Consider the following 27,399-nt stretch of genomic DNA (forward strand, 5'->3'; position numbering starts at 1 on the left):
TATACCCATTTATAGTCAGTCTCTTCTCTCTGACTGTTCTGCTCATATCCCCCTCCAGCTCCATCTCTATAATTTTGCCACTTCTAAACATTACTTATGTTTATCCTCATAAAAACCCTTTGTAACATACACTATTTTTTAATATCTAATTTACAGATGGGGAAAATAAACTATAAGGGACTTAAATAACCTGCCCAAGGTCACAAAGCTAGTAAGTGACCAGCATTTGATCCCAGAGTTTTCACCATTATGCTATACTGCTGTGAAATATAATGTGAAAAGTCTGAGGAATTAAGAAGTGGGAGAGATCATATCTAGCTTTAGGGTTAGGGAAGATCTGATGCAGGAGGTGGAATTTTGAAAGAAAGGAAAGGGAGCATGGAGTTCACAAAAGCATTAAATTAAAAAACTTATAGCTAAATATTTAATAAATTCAGGAAATAGTTCTTGAGCATCACTATGTCCTTTGCTAACCACTTTAAATCACTTCACCTGCATTATCTTATTAAACTTTATAGCAGTTAGTAAATTATATTATTGTCCTCATCTTATAGATAAGGAAGTGGAAACTGTGAAAAGGGCAAGCAGCCTGTCCAATATCACACAGGGCTGGTCAGAACAAGGCTGGGCTTTGAACGCAGTTAAAGTCTATTTGATTCTGAATTGCAAACTCTTAAACACTGTGTTAGTTGGGATCAAAAATAAAACAAAGCAGCAACAACAATTTAAAAAAATCCACACTGGTCTTTGGAGAGATTATTCTTGTAGCAGAGCTTAGAACAGAATGGAACAGAGAGAATGGAGGCAGGAAAAGCAGTTCACCATGACTGTAACTACTGGGTGGAATCCTGGGTGATGGAAGGGAAGACATGGAACTTAGAAAAATGAACCTACTTCCAGGGCAGAAATAGAGACACAGATGTAGAGAATGGACTTGTGGACACAGTGGGGGAAGGAGAGGGTAGGACGAATTGAGAGAGTAGCACTGACCTACATACACTACCATGTGTAAAACAGATAGTGGGAAGCTGCTGAATAACACAGGGAGCCCACCAGGGTGCTCTGTGACAACCAAGATGGGTGGGACAGGTGGTGGGGGTGGGAGGGAGGCTCAAGAGGGAGGGAATATATATATATATATATATGTATGTATGTATATATATACACATACACACACACTTAGGCTGATTAGTGCTGTTGTACGGCAGAAACCAACACAACATTGAAAAGCAATTATCCTCCAATTAAAAATTAAAAAAATACACTTATAATGAACATCAGAACTTAGCCTGGTCTAGTTTAAGTGTGCTCAGAACACTGACATTAGCCTATAGCTGGGAAATATCTAAAACAAAGTCTATTTTATGATAAAGTGTTGAATATCTAAAAAAAAATAATAATAGGAAGAGAAACAACTGGGAGGGATTTGTGGCTGAGGCAAGGGGGAAGAAGAAATGCATGGTAGTAATAAGAGAAATATCTTGTTAGTCACTATTATAGAAAATTTGAACATTTGCCTTTTTTTCTCTGTTTTGATACTTCTGTCAAAAACTTGGTTGAGACAATTGATATTTGATGGGAAAAATTTTTTAAAGAAATTTTAATAGAGTACAGGGACTTCTATATTCTTCATAAATACACAGAATTATGAAGAATCCCTCATAATTGCAGGCACAATAATGTATGTATATATGCGCATTCATTTTTCTGGGTCAAGGGACCATAGTTTCCATTAAATTCTGAAAGAGACCCCAAAAAGTTAAGAATGATTGCGCTAAGGCATAGGGCAAATTTACCTCTTTTTGTTAATTCTTTAAGCTCTATTCCTTCTTAAGTTTCAGTTCAGCTCAGTTCAGTCGCTCAGTTGTGTCCGACTCTTTGCAACCCCATGAACCGCAGCACACCAGGCCTTCCTGTCTATCACTAACTACCTAAGTCCATGCAAACCCATGTCCATCGAGTCGGTGATGCCATCCAGCCATCTCATCCTCTGTCGTCCCCTTCCTCTCCTGCCCTCAATCTTTCCCAGCATCAGGGTCTTTTCAAATGAGTCAGCTCTTCGCATCAGGTGGCCAAAGTATTGGAGTTTCAGCTTCAACATCAGTCCTCCCAATGAACACCCAGGACTAATCTCCTTTAGGATGGACTGGTTGGATCTCCTTGTAGCCCAAGGGACTTTCAAGAGTCTTCTCCAACACCACAGTTCAAGAGCATCAATTCTTCGGCGCTCAGCTTTCTTTATAGTCCAATTCTCACATCATACATGACCACTGGAAAAACCACAGCCTTGACTAGGCGGATCTTTGTTGGCAAAGTAATGTCTCTGCTTTTTAATATGCTGTCTAGGTTGGTCATAACTTTCCTTCCAAGGAGTAAGCGTCTTTTAATTTCATGGCCGCAGTTACCATCTGCAGTGATTTTGGAGCCCAGAAAAACAAAGTCAGCCACTGTTTCCACTGTTTCCCCCTCTATTTGCCATGAAATGATGGGACCAGATGACATGATCTTAGTTTTCTGAATGTTGAGCTTTAAGCCAACTTTTTCATTCTCCACTTTCACTTTTATCAAGAGGCTCTTTAGTTCTTCACTTTCTGCCATAGGGTGGTGTCATCTGCATATCTGAGGTTACTGATATTTCTCCTGGCAATCTTGATTTCAGCTTGTGCTTCCTCCAGCCCAGCATTTCTCATGATGTACTCTGCATATAAGTTAAATAAGCAGGGTGACAATATACAGTCTTGACGTACTCCTTTTCCTATTTGAAACCAGTCTGTTGTTCCATGTCCAGTTCTAACTGTTGCTTCCTAACCTACATACAGGTTTCTCAAGAGGCAGGTCAGGTGGTCTGGTATTCCCATCTCTTTCAGAATTTTCCACAGTTTATTGTGAGAAAGCTATTTATCAGCTTTTAATATTTATTCCTTCTGTAAAATTTAATATTCAGTTCAGTTCAGTCGCTCAATCGTGTCCGACTCTTTGGGACCCCATGAATTGCAGCACACCAGGCCTCTCTGTCCATCAACAACTCCCGGAGTCTACCCAAACCCATGTCCATCGAGTCGGTGATGCCATCCAACCATCTCATCCTGTGTCGTCCCCTTCTCCTCCTGCCCCCAATCCTTCCCAGCATTAGGGTCTTTTCCAATGAGTCAACTCTTCGCATGAGGTGGCCAAAGTATTGGAGTTTCAGCTTCAACATCAGTCCTTCCAATGAACACCCAGGATTGATCTCCTTTAGGATGGATTGATTGGATCTCCTTGCAGTCCAAGGGACTCTCAAGAGTCTTCTCCAACAAGACAGTTCAAAAGCATCAATTCTGCGGCGCTCAGCTTTCTTCACCGTCCAACTCTCACATCCATACATGACCACTGGAAAAACCATAGCCTTGACTAGACGGACTTTTGTTGGCAAAGTAATGTCTCTGCTTTTAAATATGCTATCTAGGTTGGCCATAACCTTCCTTCCAAGGAGTAAGCGTCTTTTAATTTCATGGCTGCAATCACCATCAGCAGTGATCTTGGAGCCCAAAAAAATAAAGTCTGACACTGTTTCCACTGTTTCCCCGTCTATTACCAACAATTACATATAGTTAATGCATATTCATAGAATGACATATCTCTCTCTAAACACACACACACACACACACACACACACAATGTACACATTTTAAAAACAAAAGTGCTGTTAAGACTATCATCCATTAGGCTGATACTTTTCACACATAAAGGCATATGTTTATACATATGTGAATATATTTATATAAATAAACACACATATATCTTTGCATACACAGATGGAATTGAATATAATGGATCATGTCCTATTTATACAGAGCTGGGGATATGTCTGCTCATCCATCAGTCAACATCTTATAAGAGAACTTCTTTGAGTTCAATGTTTAGGAAAACTCCATTTCTGGGCCTTTGTTTCATTTTGCATTTTAAAATAGCTGAGCTATATTATAGTATTCAGTATAGTTTAAAGAATAAACAGTAAAGAAAACACCAGAGTAAGCCCTTTCTAGATCAAGAGAAAGTACTGGCGGCATGCCACCTGGAAGCATCACCAATACACATCTCTGATTACAATCTCTTTTTGCCTCCAAGAGCCAGCCACTATTCTCATAATTATTCCCTTTCTTCTTTATAGTTTTACCACTTTAGGTATGCATCCCAGAATGTGGCTTAGTTTTGATGCTTTAAAACTTTATACAAAGAGAAATATATATATATTCTTTTTTGAGACTTCTTTTGCTCAACATTATGTCTGTGAGATGAGTCTGTGTTGATGGTTTACCTACCTGCAGTCTGTTTCCTTTGCTATACAGTATTCCATTGCATGCATTTATGACTTCTTATCTCCTCTGCAATTGATGGGCATTTGGAGTGTTTCTGGTTTGGGGCTATTTTGAAGAATGCTGCTGTGACAGAGGCTGCTAGTCATCCACCACAATGTACTCTTCTCTTCTTCCTGGGTACACAGCTAGACTGTATTCCCTGCTCTCCCTTGTAACTATGTATGGTCACACGGAAAACTAGTGGACACTGTTGGTGCTGTTTCAGGCCTATTAAAAATCTCGAAACCTCTCATATGTAGTTTTTCATACCCCTACTCCTCCTTGTTGACCTTCTATGGCAGGGTCAACAGTTTCTTACACAAACTCTGTTAGGAAACAAAGGGAGAAAATACTTTCTGACTTATTTAAAAAGAAAATTGTGGTAAAAAACATATTTACCATTTTAACGTGTACAATTAGAGGCTTCCCAGGTGGCACTAGTGGTAAAAATCCTCCCTGCTGATGCAGGAGACACAAGAGATGCAGGTTCGATCCCTGAGTCGGGAAGATCCCCTGGAGAAGGGGATGACAACCCACTCCAGTATTCTTGCCTGGAGAATCCCATGGACAGAGGAGCCTGGTGGGCTACAGTCAATGGGGTCACAAAGAGTCAGACACAACATAAGCGACTTAGCATGCATGCACGCAATGTGTACAATTCACTGGCATTAGGTGCACTATAATGAATGTTGTACCACTGCAACGCTCTAGTTCCACAACTTTTCACTACTCTAAATGGAATCCCTGCACCAAGTAAGCAGTCATTCTCCATTTTCCCTTCCCCAATAGCCCCTGTGAACCACTTAATGGCCTTTGTCTATTTTGGGTAGTTATATAAATAGAATCATACAACATGATTCCATCAACATGGTCTTTTGTGTCTGACTACTTTCACTGAGCAAGATATCATTGAGGTATATCCACACTGTAGCGTGGATAAGTTTATTCCTTCCTATGGTTAAATTATGTTCTACTGTATGGATATATTGCATTTTGTTTATCCATTCATCTGTTCATGGACATTTGGGTTCCTCCCACCTTTTGCATATTATGAATAGAGTTATGATCACATGTGTGTAAAATTTGCTTGAAAGCATCTGAGTTGAACTGATAAGTTTTGTGGTAATTCTATGTTCATGTATTGAAGAATTATCAAAGTGTTTTCTACAATGCCCCTAAATTTTAAAGTCCCAGCAGTGATGTATGAGGGTTCTGATTTCTCTACATGTTCTCTAACTTTTCTTTTTCTTGGCATGAGTAAAAAATACATTTATTATTTTAAATTGTGGGGTGTCCCGGGTATCTGGTTGGATCTCCTTGCAGTCCAAGGGACTCTCAAGAGTCTTCTTCAACACCACAGTTCAAAAGCATCAATTCTTCGGCGCTCAGCTTTCTTCACCGTCCAACTCTCACATCCATACATGACCACTGGAAAAACCATAGCCTTGACTAGACGGACTTTTGTTGGCAAAGTAATGTCTCTGCTTTTCAGTATGCTATCTAGGTTGGCCATAACCTTCCTTCCAAGGAGTAAGCATCTTTTAATTTCATGGCTGCAATCACCAGCTGCTGTGATTTTGGAGCCCCCCAAAATAAAGTCTGACACTGTTTCCACTGTTTCCCCATCTATTTCCCATGAAGTGATGGGACCAGATGCCATGATCTTAGTTTTCTGAATGTTGAGCTTTAAGCCAACTTTTTCACTCTCCTCTCTCACTTTCATCAAGAGGATTTTTAGTTCCTCTTCACTTTCTGTCATAAGGGTGGTGTCATCTGCATATCTGAGATTATTGATATTTCTCCTGGCAATCTTGATTCCAGCTTGTGTTTCTTCCAGCCCAGCATTTCTCATGATGTACTCTGCATATAAGTTAAATAAGCAGGGTGACAATATACAGCCTTGATGTACTCCTTTTCCTATTTGGAACCAGTCTGTTGTTCCATGTCCAGTTCTAACTGTGGCTTCCTGACCTGTATACAGGTTTCTCAAGAGGCAGGTCAGGTGGTCTGGTATGCCCATCTCTTGAAGAATTTTCCACAGTTTATTGTGATCCACACAGTCAAAGGCTTTGGCATAGTCAATAAAGCAGAAATAGATGTTTTTCTGGAACTCTCTTGCTTTTTTGATGATCCAGCGGATGTTGGCAATTTGATCTCTGGTTCCTTTGCCTTTTCTAAAACCAGCTTGAACATCTGGAAGTTCACGGTTCATGTATTGCTGAAGTCTGGCTTGGAGAATTTTGAGCATTACTTTACTAGCGTGTGAGATGAGTGTAATTGTGCGGTAGTTTGAGCATTCTTTGGCTTTGCCTTTCTTTGGGTTTGGAATGAAAACTGACCGTTTCCAGTCCTGTGGCCACTGCTGAGTTTTCCAAATTTGCTGGCGTATTGAGTGCAGCACTTTGACAGCATCATCTTTCAGGATTTGAAATAGCTCAACTGGAATTCCATCACCTCCACTAGCTTTGTTCATAGTGATGCTTCCTAAGGCCCACTTGACTTCACATTCCAGGATGTCTGGCCCTAGGTGAGTGATCACACCATTGTGATTATCTGGGTCATGAAGATCTTTTGTGTACAGTTCTTCCGTGTATTCTTGCTACCTCTTCTTAATATCTTCTGCTTTTGTTAGGTCCATACAATTTCTGTCCTTTATCGAGTCCATCTTTGCATGAAATGTTCCTTTGGTATCTCTAATTTTCTTGAAGAGATCTCTAGTCTTTCCCATTCTGTTGTTTCCCTCTATTTCTTTGCATTGATCACTGAGGAAGGCTTTCTTATCTCTCCTAGCTATTCTTTGGAACTCTGCATTCAAATGGGAATATCTTTCCTTTTCTCCTTTGCTTTACTCTTCTTTTCTTTTCACAGCTATTTGTAAGGTCTCCTCAGACAGCCATTTTGCTTTTTTGCTTTTCTTTTCCATGGGGATTTTCTTGATCCTTGTCTCCTGTACAATGTCACGAACCTCCGCCCATAGTTCATGAGGCACTCTGTCTATCAGATCTAGTCCCTTAAATCTATTTCTCACTTCCACTGTATAATCATAAGGGATTTGATTTAGGTCATACCTGAATGGTCTAGTGGTTTTCCCCACTTTCTTCAATTTAACTCTGAATTTGCCAATAAGGAGTTCATGATCTGAGCCCCAGTCAGCTCCAGGTCTTGTTTTTGCTGACTATATAGAGCTTCTCCATCTTTGGCTGCAAAGAATATAATCAATCTGATTTCGGTGTTGACCATCTGGTGATGTCCACGTGCAGAGTCTTCTCTTGTGTTGTTGGAAGAGGGTGTTTGCTATGACCAGTGCGTTCTCTTGGCAAAACTCTATTAGCCTTTGCCCTGCTTCATTCTGTACTCCAAGGCCATATTTGTCTGTTATTCCAGGTGTTTCTTGACTTTCTACTTTTGCATTTTAGTCCCCTATAGTGAAAAGGACATCTTTTTTGGGTGTTAGTTCTAAGAAGTCTTGTACGTCTTCATAGAACCGTTCAACTTCAGCTTCTTCAGCGTTACTGGTTGGGGCATAGGCTTGGATTACCGTAATATTGAATGGTTTGCCTTGGAAACGAACAGTCATTCTGTTGTTTTTGAGACTGCATCCAAGTACTGCATTTCGGACTCTCTTGTTTACCATGATGGCTACTCCATTTCTTCTAAGGGATTCCTTCCCACAGTAGTAGATATAATGGTCATCTGAGTTAAATTCACCCATTCCAGTCCATTTTAGTTCGCTGATTCCTAGAATGTCAACGTTCACTCTTGACATCTCCTGTTTGACCACTTCCAGTTTGTCTTGATTCATGGACCTAACATTCCAGGTTCCTATGCAATATTGCTCTTTACAGCATCGGACCTTGCTTCTATCACCAGTCACATTCACAATTGGGTATTGTTTTTGCTTTGGCTCCATCCCTTCATTCTTTCTGGAGTTATTTCTCCACTGATCTCCAGTAGCATATTGGGCACCTACCGACCTGGGGAGTTCCTCTTTCAGTATCTTATCATTTTGCCTTTTCATGGTGGAGGGGTATGACAGAATGTGGTCCACTGGAGAAGGGAATGGCAAACCACTTCAGTATTCTTGCCTTGAGAACCCCATGAACAGTATGAAAAGGTTCTCATTAGGTATTTATTTTAAACATAGTAATGTATATATGTAAATTCCAATCTCTCAATTCATCCCACCCATCTCCTTTCCCCCTTAGTATCCATACATTAGTTCTCTATGTCTGTGTCCCTATTTCTGCTTTGCAAATAAGATCACCTTTATTATTTTTCTAGATTTTATATATATACACTACTATACAACATTTTTTTCTTTCTGACTTATATCATTCTGTATGACAATCTCTAGGTCAATCCACGTTTCTGCAAATGACACAACTGCATTCATTTTTATGGCTGAGTAATATTTCATTATATATATGTACCACGTTTTCTTTGTTTTTTTAAACTAGCAGGTAATTTCCCCACAATGCTGTATTGGTTTCTGCTGCACAACAAGATGAATCAGCCATAAGCACGTATGTATGTATATACACATATATCCCTTCCCCCTTGAACCTCTCCTCCCCCAATTCCACCCCTCTAGGTCATCACAGAGTGCCAGGCTGGCTGAGCTCCCTGTGCCAAACAGCAGCTTCCCATTAGCTATCCACTCCACACATGGTAGTGTATAATGTCAACGCTATTCTCTCGATTTGTCTCACCCTCTCCTTCCCACATTGTGTTCAGAAGACTCTCCTCTACGCCTGTATCTCTATTCGTGTCCTGAAATATGTTCATCAGTACCATTTTTCTAGATTCCATATATATGCATCAACATACAATATTTGTTTTTCTCTTTGGTTCACCGACCTCATTTCAACAGACTCATATTTGTTCTTTTTTATGGCTGAGTAACGTTCCATTGTGTATATATATATATATATATATATATATATATATATATATATACCTCAACTTCTTTATCTATTCATCTGTTGATGGACATCTAGGTTGTTTCCATGTCCTGGTTATTGTAAATGGTGCTTCAGTGAACATTGGGATACATGGGTCTTTTTCAATTATGGTTTTCTCAGGGCATATGCCCAGTAGTGGGATTGCTGGGTCATATGGTAGTTTTATTCCTAGTTTTTAAAAGGAATCTCCATACTGTTCACCATAGTGGTTGTATCAATTTACATTTCCACCAACAGTGCAAGGGGGTTCCCTTTTCACCACACCCTCTCCAGCATTTATAGTTTGTAGAATTTTGATAACGGTCATTCTGACTGGTGGGAGTTACTACCTCACTGCAATTTTGATTTGCATTTCTCTAATAATGAGCGATGTTGAGCATCTTTTCTTGTGTTTATTGGCCATGTGTATGTCTTCTTTGGAGAAATGTCTGTTTAGGTCTTCTGCCCATTTTTTGATTGGGTTGCTTGTTTTTCTGGTATTGATCTGGCTTGTATATTTTGGAAATTAATCCTTTGTCAGTTGCTTCACCTGTGATTATTTTCTCCCATTCTGAGGGCTGCCTTTTCATCTTGCTTACAGTTTCCTTTGCTGTGCAAAAGCTTTTAAGTTTAATTACGCCCCATTTGCTTATTATTATTTTTTTATTTCCATTACTTTGGGAGGTGGGTCAAAGAGGATCTTGCTGCAATTGATGTCAAAGAGTGTACTTCCTAAGTCTTCCTAGAAGAGTTTTACAGTTTCTGACCTTACATTTAGGTCTTTAATCCATTTTGAGATTATTTTTGTGTATGGTGTTAGGAAGTGTTCTAATTTCACTCTGTTATATGTAGCTGTCCAGTTTCTCAGCACTTACTGAAGAGGTTGTCTTTTCTGTATTGTATATTTGTGTTTCCTTTGTCTAAGATAAAGCGCCCATAGGTGTGTGGGTTTATCTCTGGGATTTCTATTTTGTTCCATTTGATCTATATTTTTGCTTTTGTGCTAGTACCATACTGTCTTGATGACTGTACTTTGTAATACAGTCTGAAATCAGGAAGATTGATTTCTCCAGCTCTGTTTTTCTTTCTCAAGATGGCTTTGGCTATTAGGGGTCTTTTGTGATTCCATACAAATTGTAAACTTTTTGGTTCAAGTTCTGAGAAAAATGCCATTGATAATTTGACAGGGATTGTGCTGAATCTGTAGATTGCTTTGGGTAGCATAGTAATTTTCACAATATTGATTCTTCCAATCCAATAATATGGTATATCTCTCTATCTATTTGTGTCATTCTTGATTTCATTGATCAGTGTCTTATAGTTTTCTGCATACAGGTGTTTTGTCTCCTTAGGTAGTTTTATTCCAAGGTATTTTATTCTTTTTGTTGCAATGGTGAACAGGATTGTTTCCTTATTTTCTCTGATTTCTCATTTTTAGTATATAGGAATGCAAGGGATTTCTGTATATTAACGTTATATACAGACTTTACTAAATTCATTAATTTGTTGTTATTGTTGTTCAGTCACTAAGTCATGTCTGGCTTTTTGTGATCCCATGGACTGCAGCAGGCCAGAGTCCCCTGTCCTTCATTATCTCCCAGAGTTTGCTCAGATTCATGTCCACTGAATCAGTGATGCTGTCTAACTCTCTCATCCTCTGTTGCCCACCTCTCCTTTTGCCTTCAATCTTTCCCAGCCTCAGGGTCTTTTCCAATGAGTTGGTTCTTTGCACTAAGTGGGCAAAGTATTGGAGCTCTAGCTTCAGCACCAGTCCTTGAAATGGATATTCAGGGTTGATTTCCTTTAGGATTGACTGGTTTGATCTCCTTGCAGTCCAAGGGACTCTCAACAGTCTTCTCCAGCACCACACTTCGAAAGCATCAATTCTTTGATGCTTTGGGCCTTCTTTATGGTCCAACTCTCATATCCGTATATGACTACTGGAAAAAGCATAGCTTTGACTATTTGGATCTTTGTCAGAAAAGTGATGCTTTTGCTTTTTAATAGGTTGTCCAGGTTTTTCATGGAGAAGGCAATGGCAACCCACTCCAGTACTCTTGCCTGGAAAATCCCACAGACGGAGGAGCCCGGTAGGCTGCAGTCCATGGGGTCGCGAAGTGTTGGACACGACTGAAGCGACTTAGCAGCAGCAGCAGCAGGTTTTTCATAGCTTTCTTTCCAAGGAGCAAGTGTCTTTTAACCTCATGGCTGCAGTCACCATACGCAGTCATTTTGGAGCCCAAGAAATTATAATCTGTCACTGCTTTCACTTTTTCCTCTTCAATTTGCCATGAAGTGATGGGACCAGATGCCATGATTGTAGTGTTTTAAATGTTGAGTTTTAAGCCAGCTTCTTCACTCTCCTCTTTCACCTTCATCAAGAGGCTCTTTAGTTGCTGTTCACTTTCTGCCTTTAGAGTGGTAACATCTGTATATCTGAGGTTGCTGATATTTCTCCTGGCAATCTTGATTCCAGCTGAGCTTTATCTAGTCTGGCATTTTGTATGCTGTACTCTGCATATAAGCTGTATAAACAGAGTGACAATACATAGCCTTGTTGTACTCCTTTCCCAATTTTGAACCAGTCTGTTGTTCCATGTCCAATTCTAACTGTTGCTTCTTGACCTGCATACAGGTTTCTCAAGAGAGTTTAAGTGGTCTGGTATTCCTATCTTTAAGAATTTTTCACAATTTGTTGTGATCCACACAGTCAAAGGCTTCAGCATAATCAAAAAGCAGAAGTAAATGTTTTTTCTGGAATCCCCTTGCTTTTTCTATGATCCAATGGATGTTGCCAATTTGATCTCTTGTAACTGTTCAGTGTACAAGTCTTGCAATCTTGGTTAAATTTATTGCTAGGTATTTTATTGTTTTGATGCTGTTATAAGTGGAATTATTTTCCTACTCCTTTTCAGTAGCTCATTACTAGTATCTACAAATACAACAGATTTTTGTGCTAAATTCTATTCTGAAACTTTGTTAAATTCATTTATTAGCTCTAACAGCTTTGGTCCAATTAGTTCTAGTAGTTTTTTCTTTTCTTGCATTCTCTAGGATATTCTCTCTATAAAATGTCATCTGCTAATGCAGTTTAAATTCTTCCTTTCCAATTTGAGTATGTTTTATTTCTTTTTCTTGCCTATTTTTTCTATGTCTTCTTAAAAAATAGAAAACTTCCAGTAAAATGTTGAATAAAGTGGCACAAGTGGGAATATTTGGCTTGTTCTTGATCTTAGAGGGAAGTCTTTCACAACTGAATACGATAGTAGCTGTGGGCTTTTCACAGATGTCCCTCATTATGTTGAAGAAGTTTCCTTCTACTCCTATTTTATTATTGTTTTTATCATGGAGTGTTAGATTTTGTCAAATGATTTTTCTGTATTAAAATGATCATATTTTTTATTTTTATTAATATGGTATTTTTGTTATGAAATTCTTTTTAATATGATAAACCACCTGTATGATGAATTCCTGGGCTAAATCCTATTTTATCATGATATATAATTCTTTTAATATGCTGCTGCATTCAGTTTGCTATTATTTTGTTGGGGATATTTTCATTTATATTCACAATGGATTTTGGTCTATAGTTTTCTTGTGATGTCCTTGACTTTGCTTTCAGAATAATGCTGATAAAATGATTCAATCATTTTAATGAGTGAATAAGTATTCCTTCCTCTGCTATATTTTTGGGAAGAGTCTGAAAAAAATTTGTGTTAATTCTTCTTTACTATTTGGTAGAATTCACCAGTGAAGCCATCCAATTTTGAGATTGCTTTTGTTGGGAGCTTTTTGATTACTGGTTTAATCTATTTGCTAACAGGTTTATTCAGATGTTCTACTTTTCTTAAGTCAGTTTTGGTACTTTGCGTATTTTTAGGAATGTGTCCATTTCATCTAGGTGTGTTGGCTTTTAGTTGTCTATTGTTTGTCTCAACTGTTATTTTTTACCCCAGGTGGCAGTGGTGTTTTCATTGGCTGTCAATGTTTTCAAGGAATGTCCTACATGTAGCTGCTTCTCTGTCTTGAAAAAGTTTAGACGTAGGAAAAACAAAGGCGATTTCCTTGTATCAGCCCTTTGGGAAATCCACAGACAAGTTGAAACAGATAAACACAACTCCTTGAGAATAAAGTCTACTTCCTCTGGCACCAGGTACTCATACCTGGAACTCGGCTGTCATCTGTAAGACTGCTGCTATGCTACAGAAGGGAGCAGGGTGAGGATAAATTAAAACTTTGTAAAGTTCTCCTACCACGGCTCAGTGGCCTTTTTCCCAGTTAAGCACTTGCTTGGTTTCCATAAATCATTCACCATCTTCCAGAGCTCTGGTAATGTGGGTTCTGACAGTATGTGCCAGGTTTTTCAGTGTTTCGGGAAGGGACAAGCTCCTGGAAGTCCCTATGCTGCCATCTTGCTGACATGCTCCTGACTCATTCATGATGCTAGCATAACTCTAATACCAAAACCTGACAAGGTCATTACCAAAAAAAAAGGACGTTATGCACCAGTATCTCCCAATCAGTGTAATTCATCAAGTTAACAGAATAAGGAAGAAAACTCAGGATCATCTCAATAGGTGCAGAAAAAAACAGACTTGATGAAATTCAACCCTCATTACCATAAAGGCTCTCAGCAAATGAGGAGGAAACTTTCTTAACCTGATAAAGGTCATTTACAGAAAGCCTACATTTAAATCATACTTAATGGTGAAAGACAGTTTGCCTTCCCTGTGACACTGGGAACAAGGCATGAAGTCCACTTTTACCATTTTATTCTACATTGTTAATAGAATCCTAGAGAGTACAGTGAAATAAGAAGTAAAAGGCATCAAAAGATTGGAAAGAGAGTAACTGTTATGGGCTGAATTATGCTTCCAGCCCCGCCCCACCCCACCGCCCCCGGCAATTCAAATGCAGAAGTCCTAGCCCCCAGTACAGCCCAGAATGTGACTATATTTGAAGATAGGGCCTTTAAAGAGGTATGTGCTGTGTGCGTAGTCTCTCAGTCGTGTCTGACTCTTTGTGACCCCATGGAGTGTAGCCTGCCAGGCTCCTCTGTCCATGGGGATTCTCCGGGCAAGAATACTGGAGTGGGTTTCCATGTCCTCCTCCAGGGGAATCTTCCCAACCCAGGGATCGAACCCAGGTCTCCCACATTGCAGATGGATTCTTTACCATCTGAGACACCAGGGAAGCCCTTTTAAAGAGGTAATGAAGGTCAAATGAAGTTATATGGGTGGCCCATAATCCAGTAAGACTCTGTCCTTCTAAGAAAAGGGAGACACACCAAGGATGCACATTCACAGCGAACAGGGCATGTGAGGACACACTGAGAAGGCAGCCACGTGCAAACCAAAGAGAGAGGCCTCACGGGGAATGACTGGAAAGGAACGAAAGGAAGCTTTCATGAATAATGGAAATGCGCTATTTCTTAACCATGTAGGTATATATAAGTGTCAAGGTTTATCAAACTGTACTCTTCAGTCCTATGCAATTCTATTGTATAAAAATTGAATCTCAATTAGAATAAAAGAAACTGAAGAAAAACCCATAGTATTCTTGGCTCACAAGCAGTGCTTTTTAAGACCCCTACTTCATCGACATCTCTGATATTACCAATCAATCAACATAAGGGCTTTGAAGGGACCAGCGCGTACACTTCTTAAACCACTAAATCATTGTAGGCACTGAGGTCAAAGATCTCATTGATTAGATCCTTGTTGTGGAAAAATAGGGCAAGGACACAGAAAACAAAATGAATATATATACAGTTGACCTTTGAACAAGGTGGGGGTTAATCCAAGTATAACTTAGAGGTGGCCCTCCATATAGGCAGTTCTTCCACATTTACAGATTCAATCAACCAAAGACTGTGTAGAATTGCAGTATTTACTACTGAAAGGATTCCACATGTAAGGGCATTCTGGCAGCTCAATCCTGAGTAGTTTAAGGGTCAACTGTAATATATTAATTCATTAAACAAATACATTATGAGCACCTACCATGTGTTAAGCAACATTCAACGAGATGTGGAAACAATGGTGAACGTAAGGAGTGCTTATATTCTCTTGGGAGAAGACACAAAACATACATAATAAGTAAGTTAATTAGGTATTATTTTGAGATACCTCTATCACAGAGGATAGGAAATGTAGAGCCTCTGACTTAAGGGACTACTCAATACACAGCAATTTCAGCTCTGAATGTTGGTCCCTTGCATGTGAATCTCTTTCCTGAGTGGGCTAGGCAGGACGATTTAATCTGCGTAGTTAGGTTTATTCATAGTTCCACAGTATGCTTGTCTTCTGTGTTCTGATGATGAAAGTATCGAGTTTTAACAAATCTGTTACCTCAAACTACTGGGAACCAGGAGTAAGGTATTGTGGCATCCTTTCTAATGATTAAACATATAATAATAATGCTAATAATAAAAGAAACATAAATAAATGCTCCTTAGGGGCAAAATGGAAATTGTTTCTTTACTTTAGATACTCCCACTTATTTTTTAAATCAGGACCTCTATATTAATCCAACGTGGACTGAAAAGAACATTTAGATCATTGCAAGCATGGGCTCATTTAGAGGAAGAATTAGGAACTTCAGAGATTATTCCTCACTTGTGATTATTCCTTCACTTCCAGTAAAAGAAAAATGCATTTGGGAGTCTCTCAGGGAGTCTCAACCAGTGACAGCTGCTGTATATTATATAAACTAAAAAACTTGAGAGACAAAACCCAGGGCATTGTCAATATCATCAGGTAAATCCAACTTACTCTAGGTTCAGTTCAGTTCAGTCACTCAGTCTTGCGACCCCATGGACTGCAGCACACCAGGCCTCCCTGTCCATCACCAACTCTCAGAGCTCGCTCAAACTCATGTCCGTCAAGTCAGTGATGCCATACAACCATCTCATCCTCTGTCATCCCCTTCCCTTCCCCTCTTCAATCTTTCCCAGCATCAGAGTCTTTTCCAAGGAGTCAGTTGTTTGCATCAGGTGGCCAAAGTATTGGAGTTTCAGCGTCAGCATCAGTCCTTCCAATGAACATTCAGGACTGATTTCCTTTAGGATTGACTGGTTTGATCTCCTTGCAGTCCAAGGGACTCTCAAGAGTCTTTTCCATTACCACAGTTCAAAAGCATCAATTCTTCGGCACTCAGCTTTCTTTATAGTCCAACTCTCCCATCCATACATGACTATAGGAAAAACCATAGCTTTGACTAGACGGACCTTTGTTGGCAAACTAATGTATCTGCTTTAAAATATGTTGTCCAGGTTTGTCACAGCTTTTCTTCCAAGGAGCAAGCGTCTTTTAACTTCATGGCTGCAGTCATTATCTGCAGTGATTTTGGAGCCCCTCAAAAATAAAGTCTGTGACTGTTTCCATTGTTTTCCCATCTCTTTGCCGTGAAGTAAGTGAGGGGACCGGATACCATGATCTTAGTTTTCTGAATGTTGAGTTTTAAGCCAGCTTTTTCACTCTCCTCTTTCACTTTCATCAAGAGGCTCTTTAGCTTCTCTTCTCTTTCTGCCATAAGGGTGGTGTCATCTGCATATCGGGGGATATTGATATTCCTCCTGGCAATCTTGATTCCAGCTTGTGCTTCATCCAGCCTGGCATTTCACATGATGTACTCTGCATATACATTAAATAAGCAGGGTGACAAAATACAGCCTTGACGTATTCCTTTCCCAATTCTGAACCAGTCCATTGTTCCATGTCTGGTTCTAACTGTTGCTTCTTGACCTGCATACTGATTTCTCAAGAGGCAGATAAGGTGTTCTGGTATTCTCATCTCTTGAAGAATTTTCCACAGTTTGTTGTGATCTACACAGTCAAAGGCTTTGGTGTAATCAATAAAGCAGAAGTAAATGTTTTTCTGGTATTCTCCTGATTTTTCGAACTGCCAGAACTGAGTTTGAGTGTCTCCTGCGGAGGTACGGGTCAGCAGTGGCCTGCCGCAGGGGCAGGGGCTCTGGGTGCAGCTACCTGGGTCACACAGCCTGTGGCATAAGCCCTCTTGGAGGAGGTCACCATTAACCCCACCATAGAGCCGCCGAGCAGACAACCCACAAACTGCAGAACAATTATACCAAAGAAATTCTTGCACTGTTAAGGAAGTTCTAGGACCCACAACAGATTTCCCAACCTGGGGATCTGGCAAAGGGACTGAGAACCCCCAGGGAATTTGACTTTGGAGGCCAGTGGGATTTGATTACAGAACTTACACAGGACTGGGGAAACAGACTCTTGGAGGGTACAAACAAAACCTTGTGTGCACCAGGACCCAGGAGAAAGGAGCAGTGATCCAACAAGAGACTGACCCGACTTGCCTGTGAGTGTCCAGGAGTCTCTGGGGGAGGTGTGGGTCGGCGGTGGCCTGCTGGCAGGGTCAGGGCACTAAATGCAGCTATGGGACCTTTTGAAGGAGGCCGCCATTATCTTCATTACCTCCACCATAGTTTGGTCTCAGGTCAAACGGGGAGGGAACACAGCCCTGCCCACCAACAGAAAATTGGATTAAAGATTTAGAACAAGGCCCATAAGAACAAGAGGAGTTTCCTCCAGTCAGTCTCTCCCAACAGGAAGCTTCCATAAGCCTCTTATCCATATCAGTTAGAGGACATACAGAATGAAAACCACAGTCACTCTAGGTTCAGTCTTTCTTAAACTCTCTCAAAGTGTTAAGGGGAGTGAGAAATTGATGACAGAGAAACAGACAGGAGATAGCTCTAAATGCAGTACTGGGCTTTGGAGTGGCTTTCCAGCCTGACTCAGGAATGAAAGTCAGTGATTGTTCAGGAAGGAGAGGGTCTAGGCAAGTTAGGAGAGAATAAAAACACTGCTGAGTAGGGAGGAAAAAAGAAGAATGAAGAGTGGGTGTTTTTACATTTATGCTTTTGGCTTAAAAGTTCTTTTTGTTTAAATTATGATTTTTTTTTTAATTGGGAGATAACTGCTTTACAATATTGTGTTGGCCTCTGCCAGCTTAAAAGTTCTTGATTCAAGTCTGGATTTTCCTTAGTAAGTCTCCTTGTTCCACAGAGCTCAATAAAGGCAACTAAGAACATTCCAAGCATTGATGATTGAAAAACAATTTACATCTCAAGCATAATTCTGACAATACTGTACTGTACTGATATTTTCACAATCACAAGGTTATTTCTTGAGATAAGAATCAGGCCTTTTTTTTTTTTTTTTAATGTGTTTGGTATTAATAAAGTTGACAGAATGGTGAGGCGGATAGGAGAGGTAAGGGAGTAAGAGACTGATAATAAAGATTAATGGTCCTGCAGTAAATGTCCTATGTAGCACTTAATGATTAAAGGACAACAAAAGTAACAAAGGATATGAAACAGAAGAATAATATGTTTAAAAATTCAGACACGCTAAAGGGGGGAAAGCAATTAAGGAGATGCTAAACCAAGCAGTGTAACTTAGGCAATTAGTGTTAGGTCATTGGCCTTATGCTAAACAGGGTGTCTGATCCTGCTACAGCACACCTTGGGAAAGTCTGTCTCTCACTGCAAATGCCAGTGCAATAACCTTGCCGTGTACTGTGATCTGTGTGTACCACCAGCCCTGCAACGGGCAGAACAGCTCGAAGGGGCAACTTCAGCTCCTCAGTGATCAGCTATACCGTCATTTTGCTTTTTTCTCCATATTAGAATAAAAGAAGGGAAAAATACAAGACAGCATTTCTTGCGAGTAGAAGAAAAAGTTAATAATTGCTGTGAATACCTTGAAGCAGAACTCTTTTAAAAAGATGAAAAATGTTCTATTTTTCTCACTATAATGTAATAATCCTCCGCCACGACCCCTCAAAAAAAGGGGAAGGAAAAAACAGACTAATGAAAAAAATAAAACCATGAGTGAAAACTGTGCCTGGAAACTGCAGAATTGTAACAGCTTTCTCTTGGTTAAATTGATTGGTCTAGTAACATTATAAAATGACTATTAGGATTCATTGTGCACAACAGAAAGTGCTGAAATGTCAGCAGACTACACAGCAAAAAGTAATGGGTTCTGAATCCCTGTTAGTCAAAAATGATTTTGTTTCAAATTAGAAATTGATTTTTTTTTTTTTTTGGGGGACACAAGCCCTTTGTAGACTTCCGGCTTCTGTAGCTGGGCCTGGGAGCAATTAACCTCCACAGCTGGGCTGGCCTGACGACACCTTCCTCAAAGTGCCTTTTGCAGCTTGCTAATGTTGCTGTGGTCTCAGCCAATAACACAAATTATTTGTCCCTTTGCTATTATACTACATTTTTCTCATACTGCTATTTTATTTTAGTGCTGACACACAACACAAGTTTGTTGTCAGTTTAGCAGAAGACTATGTTGAGCGTTGAGGTGTAACTGCCATAGTGATTTTGACTGGTTCTCCACTCTCCAAAGTGCAGTGACTAAGAACAGAAGCCAAAAGTAAGAATGTCTCATCTCTGAAGGACAACTAATAGACAAAGTAAACAAGATTTCATCTCAGATACAAAGTCTCCTCAGTTTCATTTCTGTTTCTGGTAGCAAAGTCTAAAAAGAAAAGGGTTGTTCTAAGTTGTCCTAAAACAGTTCAGTTCAGTTCAGTCGCTCAGTCTTGTCTGACTCTTTGCGACCCCATGAATCGCAGCACGCCAGGCATCCCTGTCCATCACCAACTCCAGGAGTCTACCCAAACCCATGTCCATCGAGTTGGTGATGCCATCCAGCCATCTCAGGTTGACCCATGTTGACCCCTTCTCCTCCTGTTCCCAATCCTTCCTAGCATTAGGGTCTTTTCCAATGAGTCAACTCTTCGCATGAGGTGGCCATAGTATTGGAGTCTCAGCTTCAACATCAGTCCTTCCAATGAACACTCAGGACTGATCTCCTTTAGGATGGACTGGTTGGATCTTCTTGCAGTCCAAGGGACTCTCAAGAGTCTTCTCCAACACCACAGTTCAAAAGCACCAATTCTTCAGTGCTCAGCTTTCTTTATAGTTCAACTCTCACATCCATACAGGACCACTGGAAAAACCACAGCCTTGACTAGACGGACCTTTGTCGGCAAAGTAATGTAGAGGTCTGCAGAACTTTCGCCCTGTCAAATGAAATGTACCTTTGCTCTTGTTTCAAATTGTGGATAGTCTTCCTTCTGAAACTTGGACTAATTACCTTCTTTTAATTATCTTGGAGAGGACTAAATGGTTTCTAGATTAATCATAATTAAAACCAAAAACGTGACAAAGCTGGCAGTTGATGAGGAAAGGCAGAGAGTAGTATACCTATAAGATCTCATAAAAGTGAAAGTATTAGTCACTCAGTGGTGCTTGACTCTGCAACCCCATGGACTGCAGTTCTTCTGTCCATGGAATTCTCCAGACTAGAAGACTGGAATGGGTAGCCATTTCCTTTTCCAGGGGATCTTCCCAACCTAGGATCTTCCCAACCTAGACCTGATCGAACTCGGGTCTCCTGAATTGCAAGTAGATTCTTTACCATCTGAGCCACCAGGAAAGCCCCTGGAAGATCTCATAAAGCACTGTCCAATTCTCAAATAAATAAATGTGAGAGTGACTAGAGAGATTATGAAAACTTGGTTGGTTAACACTAGCAGTGCTAGGTAGCCCAGTAAAAAGAGGTAAACAAAGAGGAAATCGGGGTTAATGGTTGTTAACAGGAAAGAAAGATGTCTGGGAAAGAGAAGTGAACAGAAGTGGGCTCTGAGACCTTTTGGGGGCCTTTGCTTTCTGCACATCTTCTGACCAGTGAAGCTCAGACTTGTTCCATTCTGTCCCAGAGTCCTTCCGTTAATGATTCCAGGAGAGATTAAACCAAAAGCCACTTCAGAAACAACTTGGATATGAAATTAAATTTAACTGCTTCACTTAATATTCCATATAGTCATTTATAACTGATTTCTCTTAAAATATCTACCACATATAAAATAGAAAGAATTACTACTGGTACTTCAAAGACTGCTAGGCAAGATAGGCTTAAGACTTATGAGGTTCTGTTTTAGCCACCATGACCTCTCTTCCACCCTTCTCATATTTCCAGTTAATTGAGGATTAACTGCAGTTGTTAGAGTTTACTTTCCCAGCAAAGATTTATGTTCAATTTCTGGTTCTCTTTATTCATTTTAAGTATTATTTTGTGTCTATGACCATATTTACTGCTGAATAATTCTTACAGTTAGCTGCTTGCAAAAAGAGGGACACATTAGATAGTTTCTCATATGAGTGTTCTAAGAGAAATGTTGATGCAATTCACTGATCTAGGAGATGTGCTACCTGTGGCCTTGCAGGTGCATGTTGGTTTGTAACGTGTTTAACTCTTGCTCCAGGGTTACAGGAAACCATCTGGAGTTGATGGCTAGTGACCACCAGCAACCTGGCCCCCAAAGCTTCCCATTTTGCTGCTGCAGATGCTCAGCTCACCTCTTTGGGGTCGACATGCATCTTTCTTCTGACCGGTCCAGAGGGCATCATCTTCCATCTGCGACTGAAACCCAACTGTCTTCTTATCCCTTCTACTTGCTCCACTGTTAGTGGAGTCTTGGCACTTTTTGCTGGACGATGATGTTCCAAGCGTCCAGCAATCACACTCTGACTTCAATAAACTGAAAAGAGTAAACATGAATGAGCTATAGAGAGCACAGAAGGGGGAATGGATCACAAAAAAGCATATAAATTCAGCATGAGTTGAAATGCAATTAATGGCAGTAGAAACTTTCTTTTTCTTATTTTTTATTGATGTATAATTTAAAAATTTTACTGAAGACCTGTTCTGTGTCCTGCCAAAACAATTCTGGAGATGTGGTTTTTATCCTCAAAAGTTTGGAGTTAGGGAAATAAGCGTCAGACTCATGGAACTGCTAATAAAGCCACAGACTATGACTAAGAACCAGAATATCTGTAGAAATAAAAAGTGTGCTAAAACAAGACTTGCATAACTAAAATGTTTCTGAGTACTAAAAATGAACATAAGGGATTAAAATATCACCATTTTGCTTCAAAATGCATTTGTGTTTCTCGTTTTTGATTGTTATGGTATTTATTATGTACTCAGAGTATATGAAGAATAGTACTATAGTGAATGTGGGAGAATTGGTCTCTGTCCTCATATAATTTCATTATAAAGTCAACAAGGCAAATATGGAGTAAAAGAAATTTTAATGAAAATAAACACACATGCGTATGTTTTTCTCTCTAGTAAAATATGTTCCCACCATTAGCACAATTCCTCTTGGAACACTTCATTTTTTAGAGAGAAATGTTATAATGTTGTATATCTCTTACTATTCTACCAGTCCCTTCCTTTTCATTGAAGCTCACCACAATCTCATGATACTTTCGTTTTGTCTTCCCTACGACCATAACAATGAAAATTAAAATGAAGACAAAGAATTTATTCAAAGAGTAATATTCTAAAAACTAGAATATTTAAACTTCCCAGAAGGAGAGGCAATCTCTAGACTAGAACAAGTTGGTGGAGTATTACTGGATCCATTATGAATCCCATGAGGCCCTTGACCAGGATTCAAATCACACAAGCCCGTCAGAGTCACTGGTCTTGTTTTGTGTGGATCAGAAATTTTAGTAATGTTTGCTCACACCATAATTTATTAACAAAAGTCAATACATTATATAGCTTTATGTTCAGAGTGGTATAAAGAAACTAAAACTGTTAGCAGTATGGTTTTATATGGGCATAAAGCAGTATACTAAATTTATGAGCTTAAATTTTTTTTACCAGAACCCAAGGGTCACTTTTCCTTATTGACCTGCCAATGGACGTGTATCTTAGCTCATAAAACTTTTTTTCACAGGAAGATAGGGAGAATAAAACTACATCACTCTGAATGTAAGATAAATTTACCTCAACCCAGAAGTCCCAAATCCTGGCAAATTCAACAACTACATCTCTACTTGTTCTTACAGAAAAGCTAATATCACCAAGACTACTGGATTCCCCCAAGTCATACATTCTCAGGTCACTCACGCTCCCAACGCTAGCCAGTGTTGATCATTCCCAATACTGAATCCTCCCTTCCATTTTACACAGAGTTTTGTCTGTACCTTTATTCCAAATCCCATCCTAGGAACCTGGATTCTAATTTCTCTGAAATAAAGATGACTATACAACAATTTTCTTCTTTCATTTGCATTTACTTCCAAATTTACCCATCTACTATTCTTCTACTAACATCTCTGAAGAGGGGGCTTCCCTGGTGGTTCAGTGGTAAAGAATCTGCCTATCAACGCAGGAGACACAGGTTTGATCCCTGATCTAGGAAGATGCCACATGCCATGCAGCAACTAAGCCCATGCACCACAACTCCTGAGCCTATGCTCTGCAACGAGAAGCCGCTGCAATGAGAAACCTGCGTGCCACAACTACAGAGTAGTGCCTGCTTGGCGCAACTAGAGAAAAGCCTGTGCAGCAATGAAGACCCAACACAGCCAAAAATAAGAATAGAATTATAAAAAAAAAAACCTCAAAAGAAAATCATACCTTTCACTCATACTCTTGGTACCATTTGACCCATGCCCTCTGTGACTATGGCCTGCCAATCATCTCCTTTTCTTTCAACTTACAAACTTCTCTGTGCTTTCCCAGGATTACAAATAAGACCTGATGTTTCATTAAACATCAAAACCTAAACCTAAATCCAAAAACTGTTCCCTTAAGTGGGAAAGCTATAATAATACTCAGTGTCAGAGAAAGTGTGGGGACGAGGATTATATTATAGCACTGGGGAAACTGCAAATTGGGATAACCCTTTGGTGAGTGATTTGTCACTACAAGATAAAAGTGTACCTACGCTCTTACAACTGTACTTTTAAGAAGTTACCTCACAGAATTACATAAACGACTGTGGAATTAGAAAAATTTCTCACCCTATATACAAAAACTCCTAGAAGAAAACAGGCAGAATGATCTTTGACATAAACTATAGCAATATTTTTTTTTTGGATCTATATCTTAAGGCAAAGAAAATAAAAGCAAAAATAAGAAAGTAGGACTTAATTAAACTTATCCCTGGAGAAGGAAATGGCAACCCACTCCAGTAGTCTTGCTTGCCCACGGACAGAGGAGTCTGATGGGCTACAGTCCACGGGGTTGCAAAAGAGTCAGACGTGACTTAGTGACTAAACAACAACAGCAACTAAACTTAAAAGCTTTTGTAATAGCAAAAGAAACCACTGAAGAAACAAAAGACAACCCACCAAATGGGAGAAAGTTGGTGGGAATATAGTCATTATTTTACAAATAACTTGGGCTTCCCTTGTGGCTCAGCTGGTAAAGAATCCACCTGCAATGTAGGAGACCTGGGTCTGATCCCTGGGTTGGGAAGATCCCCCGGAGAAGGGAAAGGCTACTCATTCTAGAATTCTGGCCTGGAGAATTCCATGGGCTGTATAGTCCATGGGGTTGCAAAGAGTTGGACACAACTGAGTGACTTTCACTTCACTTCACTTTTAAATGAAACATAATCTATAAAAATTTTGAATCACTAAGTCACACACCTGAACTAATACAATATTGTAAATCAACTATACCTCAATTAAAAAATAAATAAAATAAATGAAAAAAGAGAAAAAAAGAATGAGGTAGTTCTCTACACCACTGTGAATAAACTTCATGACACAGTATACAGTTAGAGAAAAGCAATTTGCAATAATAGAAGGTACTGTGATCTCATTTTTGTAAAAAAAAATATTTTTTAAGTTCTGGATGGATAAATAACAAACCAGAGAAGTAGAAATGGAGTTACCGAGGGAAAGATTTCTATAATTTATATTGTTCTGAATACTTAAATTTCTTACAAAATGCATGTACGTTTGTAATTATAAAACAGAAACGTTCACAATCTCCTTTGTATTACTATAATCTCCTTCTTTGTCAAGCTTCTAGCAAATAATTTTAATAGACACACCTACTAAAGCTATATTTTAGAGAACAAGTCTAGTGGCATTTTCTCTTTGAACCATCTTGCTTGTTGCAAGACCACATGACAGCAACTGACTCCTCTCTTAAAACTTATTTCCCTTGGAGTTCATGACATACATCTTGATTGGTTTTCTAGTTCTGGAGGCTGTTGCTCACTTCTCTTATTGGGAACACTTCTACTTCCCTCTCTGAAATGCAGATGTTCCTGATGATTCTGTCCTTGTCTTTTTTCTCTTCCCTCTTGGTACTTTCTGAGCAATCCTTGCCACATCATTGTATCTTCCTTCAATTATGACTTATAAATAGATTCATCTCGCCCACAATGCTCTCCCTCCAAAACTGTTGACCTGTTCAAGAATCTGTCGAAAAGCTGTGAAGGGATGTCTCTTCCTACCTCTCCAAAAACCAACTCATGCTAAAGCAATAAATAATCTTTATCTTGAAACTAGTTCCTGTTTCCATTCTCATTTAATGTATCACCATCCTCCTTGTTACTAAGATGAAAAGCCTCAGCTGTTTCAAATTCTGCTTTCCTTATTTCTCTTCAATAAATTGCCAAGTCATTCATTTATATATTCATCAGATATTTGAGGACATACTCATATATACAATGGGGCTAGGGTTGGCAAATGTGGAAAACAAACATTTACTGAGGACTTGTTATGTGCTAGGTGCTGGGTATACAAACATGAGCAAGACCTGATTCCTTTTCTCAAAGTGATTTTACTGGTGGAGATAGACATGAAGACATATGCTTTTTTAGGGGGGAGCCATACTGTGTGGCATGCACAACTTTCCCAACCAGAGTTCAAACCCAAGCCCCCTGCGTTGGAAGTATGGAGTCTTAACTACCGGACTGACAGGGAAATGCAAAACAGATCATTTTGAATATGATATGATACATGCTATAATTCAGGAATATGCATGGTGTTTGTTGTTGTTGCTCAGTCGCCCAGTCGCATGACCCCATGTGACCCCACGAACTGCAGCATGCTAGGCCTCCCTGTCCCTCACCATCTCCTGGAGTTTGCCCAAGTTCATGTTCATTGCATCAGTGATGTCATCCAGCCATCTCATCCTCTGCTGCCCTCTTCTCCTTCTGCCTTCAGACTTTCCCATCATCAGGGACTTTTCCAATGAGTCATCTGTTTGCATCAGATGACCAAAATACTGGAGCTTCAGCTTCAGCATCAGTCCTTCCAGTGAATATTCAGGGTTGATCTCCTTGAAGATTGACTGGTTTTATCTCCTTGCTGTCCAAGAGACTTTCAGGAGTCTTCTCCAGCACCATAGTTCGAAGGCATCAATTCTTTGGCGTTCTGCCTTTACGGTCCAGCTTTCACAGCTGTATGTGACCACTGGGAAGACCGTAACCTTGAGTATACAGACCTTTGTCGGCAGAGTAATGCTCTGCTTTTCAAAACAAAGTCTAGGTTTGTCATCGCTTTCTTGCCAAGAAGCAACTGTCTTCTGATTTCATGGCTGCAGTCACCATCTGCAGTGATTTTGGATCCCAAGAAGAGGAAATCTGTCACTACTTCCACCTTTTCTCCTTCTATTTGCCATGCAGTAATGGGGCTGGATGCCATGATCTTAGTTTTTTTATATTTAGTCTCAAGCCGGCTCTTTCACTCTCCTCCTTCACCCTCATCAAGAGGTTCTTTAGTTCCTCTTTGCTTTCTGCCATTAGAGTGATATCATCTGCATATTTGCAGTTACTGATGTTTCTATCCACCTATCTTGATTCCAGCTTGTAACTCATCCAGCTCGGCATTTCTCATGATGTGCTCAGCGTATAGATTAAACAAACGGGGTGACAGCAGACAGCCCCGTCATACTCCTTTCTTGATCTTGAAGAAATCAATTGCTCCATACAGGATTCTAACTGTTGCTTCTTGAAGAGAAACCTGGAGACAGGTCAAATGGTTTTTCAGGAGACAGGTAAGATGGTCTGGTATTCCCATCTCTCTAGGAGCTTTTCACAGCATGGTGTTTATGGGGGCACTGCAGGGCATTTAACTCTATCTGCATAACTGAAGAGAAATTCCTGAAGCATTCAAACTAAATCTTGGTGGATAAGCAGGGGATAAGGAATGACTTCCCTGGTACTCAGATAGTAAAGAATCTACCTGCAATGCAGGAGACCTGGGCTCATTCCCTGGGTCGGGAAGATCCCCTGGAGAAGGGAAT

At 39.8% G+C, this 27,399-nt stretch overlaps 1 protein-coding gene across 11 annotated transcripts in view; it reads right to left on the reverse strand.

The window, feature by feature from the left end:
* The window catches only part of KIAA1328 (KIAA1328 ortholog), a 395,477-nt gene that overhangs the window by 65,209 nt on the left and 302,869 nt on the right, over positions 1 to 27,399 (reverse strand). For all 11 annotated transcript variants that reach the window (XM_081562372.1, XM_081562370.1, XM_081562376.1 and 8 more), the window contains one exon: positions 21,693 to 21,874. In XM_081562372.1, the coding sequence (XP_081418498.1) occupies positions 21,693 to 21,874 (182 nt within the window). The remainder of the gene's footprint in view (positions 1 to 21,692; positions 21,875 to 27,399) is intronic.

The sequence above is a fragment of the Giraffa tippelskirchi genome, chromosome 14 (assembly GCF_054371585.1).
Source record: "Giraffa tippelskirchi isolate mGirTip1 chromosome 14, T2T-mGirTip1v1.2.pri, whole genome shotgun sequence".
NCBI classification, from domain to species: Eukaryota; Metazoa; Chordata; class Mammalia; order Artiodactyla; family Giraffidae; genus Giraffa; species Giraffa tippelskirchi.